At 36.9% G+C, this 13,800-nt stretch overlaps 1 protein-coding gene and 1 pseudogene across 1 annotated transcript; one reads left to right on the top strand and one right to left on the bottom strand.

Moving 5' to 3' along the window:
* The first annotated feature begins 1,729 nt into the window (after positions 1-1,729).
* LOC121326947 (coiled-coil domain-containing protein 152-like) lies at positions 1,730-7,990 on the top strand. Its single transcript, XM_041270616.1, has 8 exons — positions 1,730-1,792; positions 1,970-2,075; positions 5,088-5,156; positions 5,632-5,696; positions 6,765-6,867; positions 7,161-7,288; positions 7,543-7,632; positions 7,837-7,990. The coding sequence occupies exons 1-8, from the start codon at positions 1,730-1,732 to the stop codon at positions 7,957-7,959; spliced, it is 747 nt and encodes a 248-aa protein (XP_041126550.1). The 3' UTR covers positions 7,960-7,990.
* A 99-nt stretch (positions 7,991-8,089) lies between these two features.
* Positions 8,090-13,597, bottom strand: LOC121300467 (annotated as a pseudogene).
* Between the last annotated feature and the right edge of the window lie 203 nt (positions 13,598-13,800).

Below are 13,800 nucleotides of genomic sequence, written 5' to 3'. Positions count from 1 at the left end.
GCCCGGTACAACTGTAAACTAATTTATTGGTAGAAATGAACATGGTCCCTGTTTGGGCCAAGACCACACTACCAAAATAATAAAATAAAGTATCGTTTTCTATCACTACTCTACACGTTCCTTTTTCTCTGTCTTTCTCTGTCTCACACTCAGGCTCCTGCTCTAAACCACACCATTCGGCTGCGCACACTCTCTCGCAGGCCCTTTTTCTCTCTGTAATTAGCCAAGCTCCACTCATTCTTCAGTTCACCACTCGAACCTACGACTCTCTCCCTCACATTCAGACGTGGGCAGAACTTCTTCCCCTTATACTGCTCTTGCCCACTCCACTCAGACCAACCAGCCAGGTATATCCCTGCTCCTTTCCCCATTCTGTGTAGCGTGGATGCACCTTTACAATACATGTGACACGTACACAGGACAAGACAGACAACACAAACAAAGTGGACCACATAAAAGTCCAGTAGGCACACACAACGGTGCCCGGGTCACTTCAATATGTTGTATTTATATTTAGGACACTTCACAACACTATTGCAGGATTCCACACATAGTAACACACTGAAACCTGTTCCCAGTAACATATTTTAAGCCTAATACTCATACACACATATTTAACGTGTAAGATAAGCTTTGTACATTGCATCTGGCCTCTTGTGTTTTTCCACATTTGAGTCTGCAATCCCCATTAATGTCAGAAATTACTATTGTTTATGGAACACATTTTTATTTAGTACTGTTTTATTTATGTATTTATATGTTAATCTAGAACAGAAAGTAGCACCTGGGTTAGGATACCACAATAAAGACTTACAGCAATTAAAAATAACCATATCTTAGAGTACAGCTACCACCTGGTGACCACATGTTGTTATTGCTGTTTCTAATTTTAAAATGGGAAGTAAAATCTAAATGGTCTTATTTAAAATGAAAGTAGAAACAGACACACAGACTGAGAAGTTATTGCGCAGGTTGGGGTAAATTACTATATAGCAGTCTTTTTCAAGGGTTAGGAACTCAATAGTACTGACAGATAAAGGCAGGCCAATTTGATATTTAATTAATGGGATTCATAAGGGATTATGATCAACCTATACATATGTTAATATACACGGAATGAGAAACACATCTTTGTTTCTTTATTAATGTGAGTTTATTACGTCGGCGGGTTTTGCTGGTAACAATTCAACGCGTGTCTTCATCGTGTGACAGCAGGCAGCGCGCGCGTGCCTATCAAACAAAAAATAAATAATAAAAAACGAGGGAGGATTTGCTGTCGATCAAGACAAATCGTAAGCGACCGAAGTATTGGAAACAACGTGTAACGTGGATGTAAAGTAAAATTGGGTACGTAAAATAGAACATACAGACACATAAATAAATAAAGGAATACATAAGAAACGGAGGGTGTTATGAATGTCCTTGGACTGTGACGTCGGGCTATGGCCCCGATTTATTTAACCTGGCTGGCTGCACTACCTGTAGTTTTGGCCTTTCCCTTATTCAAATTTACAAGTGTATTTTTGCAATATAATTTGGCAGTTTTTACCATGCTTTTCCATTGGTTAAACTATGCATTTACCACCGTTTGCCTTGTTTTATAATATGCTTTCCCATACCACTTTGGCCTTATTTATGAGAGCTGAGTCAACAAAGATACTTTATCAGCTTTATTTACAGACAGCTTTGCAAAACGTAGTTGAAGACACATAGTGAAAATACATTCAGAATGAAGAAGGTGAAAGCAGTAAGCCTTGACAAACTTATTGAAGACTTCTCTTTGTTAGAGCAGGTAAGGTTAAGGAAAATAACATAAATTAAGTTTAAAGTTTAATTTTAAGAATATAAAATAATCAAGAGAGTTTTAATTTGCAAAAACCCAGTTGCCCAGCCTTGTTATATTCTACAACATATAGATTAGGTAATCCCAATCACTTGAACCTTTAATTATTAAACTATTTTTATACAGAAGATAACAGAACTTCAAGGAAAGAACAATATATTGGACATAAAACTAGATGAAGCTAGCAGACTGCTGAAGTTGAGCCAAACTAAAGAGACTTGTATGAAGGAAGGTAGGTGACAAAATAGTAATCAACAACAGCAGGAAAAAAAAAAACAACGTTGACATTTTTCCTAGTAGCTAATTATGCCCACGCTGTGAATTTCTGTCTTTAAACAAACGTATATTAAATTATACATGCCTATTATTTGACGTAACACGTGGAGACTGACTAGATTGTATTTAGGAGTGGTTTGTCTTTATTGGGCTTGAATTCATAATTGGAAACAAGGAGGCCTACCTGAATAAAGGATTGTTAAATTGCATGTTTATTCATTTTTTTTTAAATACCAAAATAATTGACATTAACAACACAACATACATATAGAGTGACCACCTTTTCAAAATGGAAAAAAAGGGACACCTGCCATTTCTTATGGGGGGGGGTGTGGTGAGGAGGGGGGGGGGGCAGATTAATGATTAGTTGCAGTAATTCTGAGAGTAAAATGATTAGAAATGGAACCAGCATAAAATATTTCTGAGCTAGTTTTTCCTTTAAGTCTATATTTCAGGTTTATTTGTAGCTTTTATTGTTGTGCACTATTTGGCTGTCACTGTAGTTGCTGTTCTGTGTCGATGGCAGCGCGCTGTGTTTATTCATTTTTAAAAAAGGAAATTCAGGAAAGAACAGAAATGCAGCACCCTTACTGAAACACTTTACAGCATGTTGATGCAGTGTCGTTATTGGCATGAGATGAGATGTTGGAGTGGTTCAGTTGTGCATACCATGTGAAAGATTTCTGAGGGCGCGCCTAGATATACTGTATACAGTGCCTATAGAAAGTCTACACCCCCTTGAACTTTTTATACATTTTGTTGTGTCAGTACCTCAGAGTTTCATGCATACTCCACACTGTTAAGGGAAAAAAATTTTTTATAGAGAAAAAAAATTATATATTAAAAATACAAAACTGAAAGATCATAATTGGATAAGTCTCCACCCCCCTCAGTTAATACTTGGTAGAAGCACCTTTGGCAGCAATTACAGATGTGAGTCTGTTGGGATATGTCTACCAAATCTACCAACTTTGCACACCTAGATTTGGCAATATTTGACCATTCTTCTGTACAAAACTGTTCAATCTCTGTCAAGTTCCTTGGGAAGCATTGATGGACAGCAATCTTCAAGTCATACCACAAATTTTTCGACTGGATTTAGATCGGGGCTCTGACTGGGCCACTCAAGGACATTTGCCCTTTTGTTCCTTAGCCACTCCAGTGTAGCTTTGGCTGTGTGCTTTGGGTCGTTGTCATGCTGAAAGGTGAACTTCTGTCCCAGTTTCAGCTTTCTTGCACAGGGCAGCAGATTTTCCTCAAGGACTTCTTTGTACTTTGCTCCACTTATTTTCCCTTCTATCTTGACAAGTGCTCCAGTCCCGGCTGATGAGAAACATCCCCATGACATTATGCTGCCACCACCATGCTTTAAAGTAGGTGTGGTGTTCTTTGGGTGATGCACTGTGTTGGGTTTGCACCAAACATAACGCTATGCATTTAGGCACAAAAAGTTCAATTTTAGTTTTGTCAGACCACAAAACTTTTTGCCACATGGCTACAGAATCTCCTGAGTGTTTTTTTTTTTTTTGCGTACTTCAAATGGGATTCAAGGTGGGCTTTCCTGAGTAATGGCTTCCTTTTTACCACCCTACCATATAGGTAGCTACCAGATTTGTGGAGTGCTTGGGATATTCTTGTCACATGCACACTTTGACCAGTCTTGGCCATAAAAGCCTATAGCTCTTGCAAAGTTGCCATTGGCCTCTTGGTAGCCTTTTCTGGTCAGTCTCCTTCTTGCTTGGTCATCCAGTTTGGAGGGACGGCCTGATCTAGGCAGGGTCTTGGTGGTGCCATACACCTTTCACTTCTTAATAATCGTCTTGATCATGCTCCAAAGGATATTCAAGGCCTTCGATATTTTTTTATGCCCATCCCCTGATCTGTGCCTTTCAACAGCTTTGTCCCAGAGTTCTTCTGAAAGCGCCGTGGTGCTCATGGCTGAGTCTTGCTTTGAAATGCACTAGCCAGCAGAGGGAACCTACAGGAAATGCTGAATTTATCCTGAAATCATGTGAATCACTACAGTTTAACACAGATGGAGGCCACTTAACTTGGTGTATGATTTTGAAGGCGATTAGTTACACCTGAGCTAATTTAGGATTGCAATTACAAGGGGGGGTGGACACTTATCCAACTAAGCTATTTCAGTTTTTATTTTTAATGAATTTTCTACAAATTTCTAGAAAAATTCTTTCACTTGGAAGTTGTGGGGTAGGATGTGTAGACAAATAATAATAATAAAAACAATTTTAATGCACACCCTGACACCCTGGGATCCTTCAAGAAGCTACTTGATGAGATTCTGGGATCAATACGCTACTAACAACCAAATAAGCAAGATGGGCTGAATGGCCTCCTCTCGTTTGTAAACTTTCTTATGTTCTTATGTTCTTCTTATTTTAATTCCAGGCTAAAGGGCAACAAAAGGTGAAAATTTTGAAAGGGGGTGTAGACTTTCTGTAGGCACTATACATACATGTTTTTATTTTTTTAACTGGCGAGCAGGCAAGTGTAAAGTATTGCAAAATAATGTGACAGGGGTAGTGCTGTGATGCACTATAAACAGATAAGCTATGGTTTGACTGTGGCGATAAACTGTAAGATTGCACTGTGTCCACGAATTCGAGAAAAATGCCATCCCAGAGACTTTAAGCCTGGGACCGGGACTTGATCTTTACATTTCGGGACTGTACCGCCCAATTAGGGACGGGTGGTCACCCTATATACATGTAGTACCTGTAAGCAAGTACTGTCATTCAAAGTATCCTAAACATTCTCAAGTCTTAAAGACTGGAGAATACACTTTTAAAATATGGTCATTTTGTATTGATAGAATTCAGGAGGAAAATAAAATCTACCAAAGACCAGGCATACCAAGCAAAAGCTCAGCCACTTACTAAGAGAATACTTTCTCTTGTAAAACAGTAATAAAATAAATCAATACATAGTTTTGCTGTTTTCATTTCAGAATGTGCTACTCTTCAGGCAACAATACAAGGACTTCAGGAAACAATACAAACCCAATGTGACTTACGAGGTGAGGTTGGGAATATGATGATTTTTTCCTTCTTTTTATTAGCAAAACTCTGAAAAATAAACTAGTTTATTTAGATAAAACATTTTCATTGGTCATGTTTTTATGCAGTGTGACAACAAACTCCCGGCGATTTTAGGCAATGTCTAATCTCTGCTCTTTGTCATGCATTGTAGTATGGAATGGCAGTAAAATCTATTTAATTGTTCAATAATTACTGGACCCCACTTTTAATTTGCTGATAGCGTTTTAGTAATATTTCTAGTTCTTATTACATTTTTCATTTACTTTTTAATTCAAGATATGTAATTATTTTAAATACAAATCAATAGACAAAGGGTGTTATTCTGGGACCTGTAGGTCACATTGTGGCCAGACCATTGGAGTGAGTTTGAACTACAACACTTGAACTGTTGTCAATACATGTTACAATCAATGTTGGCAGTTCAAGTCCTTTTTTATTTTTTATTTTTTGTAGATGAAAATGAAAAGTTAAAGAAGAACATTCGTACTTTCGAAGAAAAAAATAAAATTAAGGAGCAGGTGCAGTTTTCTTTTTATTTAAACTTCCATACATTGATCTATAAATATGTGGGTTTTTTTGATTAGCTGATCTATTGGAAATCATCAAACCCACTGTGGAGAAGAATTTACTGGTGCACACCCCTAGTGCACCCCTGGCATAGTGGTTACTTTTATACTGGCCGCGTTACAGAAATTCACCTTGCCCAGGGTTAATCAGATACTGTTTCAAGGTTAATTATGTGGGTAACTTGTTAAACATGCAACACATTCATGAGCTCAGGAATATGAATTCATTATGATTAGGAACACATGTAATGTGAGAGGAAATACATTATAAATACATACTAATAAACATTATACAGATTCAGAGCATATTAAGTATTCCTTTAAAGTAAGGTTACAGTAAACAAATGTGCTTTTTATTTGAGTCTACAGCACTGTCAGAAATACAAAAAGGTTTTATTGCTATTTTATCAGTTGTATGTTACATTTTTGTTCAGGATTCTGTTTTGTAGTGTTTTTGAAATGTGAAGGTCTAGACAGAAGCAATGCTCTACATTTATACAGTTTGTGGTATTTGGGTATTATCACACATTTCTCTATTTCAACTAAAATGTTCTCTAATTTTGTAGAATATTAATTATGTTTTTGTTAAACAGTTAAGTATACAGTAAGTCTATCAAATCATAATGTGGATGTGCTTGGATCACATTGATGAATAATAATGGGTACATGAGAAAAGGAGAACACATTTTTTATATGATCCGCAAATATACATATTAAAATGAAATACTAACAAGAAAATGTATTGAATTCTATGGAAATATATGGGTGAATGCTGTAGAAAGAGTATGTCAGAGATAAAGAATGTGTTAAGTGATTTGTGAGGTGCACAGTGAGGATGAGATTTCAGTACAGTTAGCTTGGAGGTGCTGTTATTTATACCAGGAAATTATTACCTGGACTTAACTGGAAGAAATATTTTGCAGATGTTTTCAATATACTATTTGTGTATGCATATTTCTAATGCTATAATAAAAAAAAACTGATAAAACAATTCAATTTCAACATGTGTTCTTAACACAGGCGCATACAAGTCATGTTGAGAGATTAATGATGGAGATGAAGGCCATGCAGCAGGACCACAAAACTGAGCTTGCTGAGATTCAATGTGACATGAGAAGAAAATGTAGGTTGGTCTCTTGAATGTTATTTAATATCAATAATTAGTAAAAGTACTTACCAATGGACACTTGTGATACTTGTAAAACATTAGCAGATGCTACAATAGTTTACCTGTCGTTTTGATATCTTAGACAAACAAAAGTTCCAAGTATTATTCAGGGTCCTTTATATTAGGTTGTAATGCTTTACTCTTTCACAGTTAACAAGAAATGCAGTATGTATTCTGCCAGAGGAAGCAAGGCACATTGCAGCGCAAGCAAAATTGGTAAACTCTTCTGCACATCATTGTTTTAACAGCTGAGATAAAAGAAACAGAGTTGAAAGATGCCGTTGTCAGAAAAGAGGCTGAAATTCTGGCAATGAAAAAGCAGCTGAAGGATCAAGAAAGGGAGAAACAGAGTGAAATAATTAAACTGCAATTGGAGGTGAAATCAACTACACTACACATATTAGAAAATGTTATTTTTTGTTGGATTCTATTTAACATAACTAATTGTGTCGGAGATAAGGACCCTCTGTATGTGTGCTCTGTATTGTTCAGACTTCTCTATAGTACAAAACTAGTATAGTATTGCAAATTAGAGACCATTTTTTACATCTCTGTATACTTTAAAGTGATATTGAAATTGCTTTGACTAAATACTGATTAATAGTTATTTCCTTTTACTTTGCTATTCAGTTTAATGCAAAGCTGGAGAGAATTCAGAGCACTTCCGTGAAAGCCCAGCATCAAGATACCTCCATCTTAGCACAGAATATTTTCAAAAGGGTAAGTTTATTTTTTATTTATTTATTTTTAATTTCATGGGTAAATTTTACCCCATTTTATTCCACAATTAAGAATGTGCAATTCTGTTTCTTCATCACAGCAACTCCTCACAACAGCTCAGGAGCTCGACATCAGATGTGCAAGTTGTAGTTAATTGATGACAATTAACAAGACAGCAGTTACAGTTTCTTTTTTATTTTACAGAAACTGCAGTTTGTGCAAGAGGAGAAGAACAGAGAGAGTGAAGCCTTGCGCAGAACGATCAAAGAGCTGGAGCAACAGCTTAGTAGCCCTCATGATTCTCGCCTGAAACGCAGACGGTTTTAATCCAAGACATTTAGAAAACAAAATCAGCTACAGAGCGTCTTCCACTACTTCCAACCACCAATGCTTACATAGGGTTAAAGAATACAAACTATTACCTAGTAAAAAGTACTATAGAAAAATGAGAGACCTCTTACAATTAAAAAAAAGATTTATTGAAACATTCAAAACATGCTTTTTCAGTGACAGTCTACTGATACACTTTTCAACATTCTTGTTTGTTAGCATTAACCATACAGATAAGATATCTAGGAGTATTTGTTTGCCTAGTAACCTTAACTAAGTATGGAGACTGCATTTAAACAACACCTACACATTCTTTTCTTATCTTTAACTGTTGCTTCAGCCCAAACATTTTGTTTATAATAATAAAACCGCAATATTTTGTGTCTTTCTTTTAACATATTGAGCCCAATACACAAAACTTAACTTGCAAGTTATTTAAAGAAGCTTTTTATATTCAATAAACTGTTTTAGGCTGCAAGTTAAATATATCCTAAAACATTTATTAATGTATCAAAACAAATTTTAAAAAGGCACTCTGAAAATAGCTCGAGTTAAACTATGTGAATAAGTCCCATTGTTCCATACACTTTTTGTAGCACAGGTGAGTTCAATACAGTTCACCACATTACTGGGCTGTATCTGTGCTTTATAATGTTTTAGAATCGGAAATTAAATGTTCCCCCCCCCCACAGAATTTAGGATTTGAATATGTAAAACATTAATAAAAACAATCTAAGCCTGTTCATTCACCATTCAAATGTTTTCACCTATAATTTATACAGATTGTGCCAATATATTGACTGATTTTTGGGATTGTTCTAATACTCTTTCATGTTAAACTTAATTAGTATGTCTCTTGCATATTTCCTCCTGCTCTCATTTGCCTGGCTTCAAACATGCGCTCCTAGTGCTTAGTTTATGCACATGTCATCATTTAGGAAAATAGAACATTTAGGGAGAAAAGTAACAAGATACATAGTCTAACCAGATAGCCCACTTAATACTAGTTGGTAACAAGCAAAAATAGGTCCTACCCCTAACGGTGACAAGACGATTGGTGTTCTACAGGCACTGCTGCTCTATGGAATGGGATTCAATAGATTCAATGCAATTAAGTAGAACACCTGGACAAGAATGTTGTTTGTCTCAAGACAATATCACATTGTTCCCTATTTGGGAACATTTACTGCTCTTGGTCCTGTCACTGTCAGGTGTTTGACCCTTGTGGTCACTTTCAGGGGCTTTTGCTTTCTACTGGCAGCTCCAACTGACCTGCTGCTTTTGACAGCTGTCAGGAGGAGGAGGGCAAGCGTCACTGTCAGGTTTCCCTGACCTCATACTCACCCTGATACCCTTGTCACTGTCAGGAAGCCGGAAGCTTTTCCTTGCAGTGTCAGAGGTTTGCCTTTTCAGAAGCATCACTGCTGAACAGCTGACGTCAGTGTCAGCATCAGCTGAAAGAAGCAAGGTCGGATACCCCTTGCTGTAACTCTCAGCTGTACCGATTTTTTCATGTGGCTAGCTCTTTCTTACAAGGTCTCTGCAAAAAAAAAGGGATGTCCACAGCCTGCTGCTGGGACATACCTTCATCATGCAGTTTTGTTGGCTTAATTTGCAAGTCCCTATGATTCTGGGAGAATCTTTGTGTTTGGCGACTCTGCCCACGGTGGTGGCCATGCTGTCTGCCATGGTGTGTGCCGTGGAAGTGACTGTGGCCCCCATGTCTGCTGTGCTCGTGTCTATGGCTGTGATGTCTGTCAAGATGTTCAGTGGCCTCGTCTGGCTTCTCTGTTGCCATCACAGTGTTACACACTGTTATGTCATCAGGGCTCTATAAAGAAAAAAATGCTTTATTTATTTATTTATTTATTTATTTATTTTTATTATGTACAAGTGAAAAATCCCTATATGGATTCATTTATTTTGAAATAACACTGAAGCTTGCAGCACTTACTTTGGTTATTGCTGCTGTTTGGCTGATAGCAGCAATGCACGTACCCAGAGTGAGCAGGTTACTTTTTACGTTTACTAATGACTGATGAACAGTGGGTTGTAATTTTTGCTAAAATATTCTGCTTGAGAACTGGTCTATAGAGAGATAAAATTACCTCAAATGAACAGTTTCCACAGACGCTACTGCAGTATGCTTGTGTGATTGATTTCTCTACATACAGAAAGGTTAGTATCGAATAAGGCAGACCAAGGTGGGAAGTCAGACGACCACATCTGAAACAAAGTAACAAGAGATCAATTTAAAAATGTACCCATTTATTAATTCCAGAATTGCCAACTCTGAGCCCAGGAAAAATGAATGTAAAAGCTTTGTGAATCCACCCAGACGATTTAGGTTTTCTATATCACTTTACTAAATGTTTGCCTTTAACAACACTTTTTCCCCCAACAAGAGTTGCCAAGAATTTGAATCCAGATGACATAACACATAATACTGAAGAAAAAGATGGAACATACAAACCTGTCATAGATGAGGAAGTCATATTTATCACCAGACAGGAGTTTCCAGATGTCTTCCTGGAGGTTATCGTGATTATACACAGGGATATTCACAGAAACCTTTTTCTGGAAGAGGGGATACAGATGACGAGACTTGTGATCCTGGGAATTCACAATCATGTAGGATATGTTGTTCAGGCCCTGCTTCTCTAACTTCAGACGCAGGTCATCTATTCTGGGAAGCAAGCAGAGCAGATAAAAAAGATAAATCAGCACCAGTGAGGTATTGCCCCATTTCATTTTTCATTCAGGATTTTTTTTTTTTTATATATATTTTGGTGTAACAACATGGTATATAAATCCTGTTCTTCCTTTTCTTTTTAGCAGTTAACTAGAAGTGTAGAAGACTATCTTGAAATACTTTCTACAAGTAGGTAGATTATATACAGAACTTTACAATCAAATCTTACCCGCTCCCACTCCCCCCCCCCCCCCCCCCCCCCCCCACCCCTATTGCTTACATTTAGGTGTACAAAGGAGGGAAAGCTGTTTATAAACTTAACCTTGAATACAAGCACTGAGAGATGCTTATATTGGCTCTAGACATAGCCCTGTCTGTGTCCTGAGGGTGCAGTGGCTGATCGCCTAAAAAAAAAATTACATGACGCAGAGCTTCAGTCAATTAAAGTGCTACAGTAGACCAGACTAAAGCGTGCGTAGTAGGACCCGCTACACAGGCTAGTTACTTAGTTTTCTGGTGGGATATACATAATCTAGTTACCCGGATGCCTGCACCAAACAGAAAGATCAGCTAGCCTGGAGGAGCGCCACCACTGTCACTTGTCCCAGTGACCCAAGCATAGGGTTCTCCTCTCCGATGGTCCAGTCTGGGGGCTTCTTACAGCGTCTGCCTTCGGCTTCACTCTCTGGCCTGCCGCCGGGCAGCAGGGAGAGGGCCAGGACCAGGCTCAGTCCTGTCCACATCGCTGCAATGGATTTCAGCTACAAACCACAGGACAGGTGAAGATAGATCTTTTAAAAGCTGATAGGAAATGGTCCATATTGTAAAAAGTTTTTACTCAAGTCTTAAATTAACTACATTAAGTGAAAAAAATGCATGTTAATGTTACCACATGAGAAGCAAGTAACATAACAGTGCTTGGGAGACATTATATTACCCAGTTGTTTGGTTGTAGCTTTGTCTTTGTTGTAGCGCTGGAATGAATTTCCTGACATTATAACAATACCGAAAACGATACCCCCACATTGATCAAATCGCTTCAACAGCGAAAAAATGATCCAACGGCAAAATATTACAATTAAGGTTGAAAGGATTTATTATAAATCATGAAATAATTGAGAATATATTTAAAACAGTACACTAATTATGTATTTACCCACATGAACAGAATTCCAATATTTTATAGGAGTACTATATATATATATATATATATATATATATATATATATATATATATATATATATATATACACACACAACCATATACAGGCTATATGTACACTTGTCAAAGTATGCTTTTAGCCAATGCTACATTAGTAGTAGGCTGTAGCATGCATGGTGTAGCGGTCAGAACTTGTGATATACGCGGCTCTCTCTTGTACAGCGGATCGGTGTTGTAGGTGCCGGGTTCAATCTCTGCCTGTGCAATGCATTTTCATTTTTTAGATGTTGAAAATAAATAAAATATTGTATTCAATGTTTAGACTATGTATAACACCAAACAAGTTTGTCGGTGATTGCGGGGGATGGTCTCATTTTGATTAATAATAAATATATTCGTTTTTTTTTTACGTTGTGCGTAAAAACACCCCTTCAAATTTAAAACTTAAACATGAAGAAATCAAAATAAATAAAATAATTAAGATGTTTAGGTTTCTTAAAGCTATATGTATATATATATATATATATATATATATATATATATATATATATATATATATATATATATATATAATATATAACCACCACTTTTAAAATATAATTTGTACGAATCGCTCAGATTGTATTCACGGGAATAATCCTGGCTAGTTATCAAAGAATTACTGGGAATGAATTTAAGACAAAATCACAAAAAAACACTACTCACAAAGCGAAAAGAAACGGTTGAAACAAAACAAATCACTAACACAAACGGTCGGGCTGAGGAGTAGCAGTAGAAGTAGCAGTAGCAGTAGGAGTAGGAGTAGGTCTATTTAAATGCCTAAAAGGCAAACGTCACCTCCAACCGTCATTTGTGGCGGCTGGAGAAAAAAAAATTCCAATTAGCATCCTCGTAAAAGAGGATGCTAAATAAATAGGCATTTAACTAAATTTTAAAAGAAAAACCAGAAAAAGGACTGTAAATTAAATTAGAATTATAAAAGGGGAGGTGGTACAGAGCACGCCCCCTAGGGTCCCCCCACTGGTCGACAAATGATGCCATGTCGCCAGCAGACTCCAGGAGTAGGAGTAGGAGTAGGAGTAGGAATCGCTATCACTCACTCACTCAGGCAATGACAGCGTAGCAGGTTTTTATCTTGGTAGTTATCTCCCAATTAATAAATTAACTAATTAGACTTAGGAGATGACCACCTTTTTGCACGAGGTTTTATCGTGGATGGTGCTGCCCATGCACTCTACAAACAAACCAACACACGGCTCTCGTCGTCGTATTTAAATACATAATCCTAAAAAAACACGCCGTCAAATACAATAACTCAGAAAACAAATACAATATAACACAGGGGCGGAGGGGGAAACCCCTTTCTAAAAAAACAAATTAAAAACAAAACAATAACGTGGGGCAGCACACTCGTCCTCTACATAGAAACACACTTTAAATAGTAGGGCTTTCCTACCGCCCTGCTACAATATTCAATGATCTTTTTTTATTATCATAAACTTTATTTTGGACACTTATTAAAGTGATTAAAACAGAACCACACCCTTCGGAAACATGTTTTTATAAGTTTTAGAAAACTTGTACATGCTTACTTCTTGTTTAAGAAAATACATATATTACGATAATCCTCAAACTAGAAAAAGACAACAAAAAACTGTAAAATATATGTCTTACATTCCCTGTAGTTCTTCAGCTCTTTTCCCTCTGTCCTCAGTCCTCTTAATAAACATCATCCAGCTGCTCTCAGCTATTTATACCCCACTTGTTTGTCCAACTTGAATATGAGGCAAAGTTCACTTAGTTTTATTGTTGTGTACCTTGACAAGCTTACAAGAGTACAAAACGTATTTTGTTTTTGACAGAGAACATGTATTTATCATAAAAAAAAGAGAAAACTTGTTTTTTTTAATACATTATCAATTTTCACCATCTTAACCTCAGAGTGGTACATTCCAAGGAGGAAACAGCTGCAGAAGCCTGTTTT

This window comes from Polyodon spathula, chromosome 2, assembly GCF_017654505.1.
Source record: "Polyodon spathula isolate WHYD16114869_AA chromosome 2, ASM1765450v1, whole genome shotgun sequence".
Taxonomy (NCBI): domain Eukaryota; kingdom Metazoa; phylum Chordata; class Actinopteri; order Acipenseriformes; family Polyodontidae; genus Polyodon; species Polyodon spathula.
This window is presented reverse-complemented; position numbering and strand designations above follow the sequence as displayed.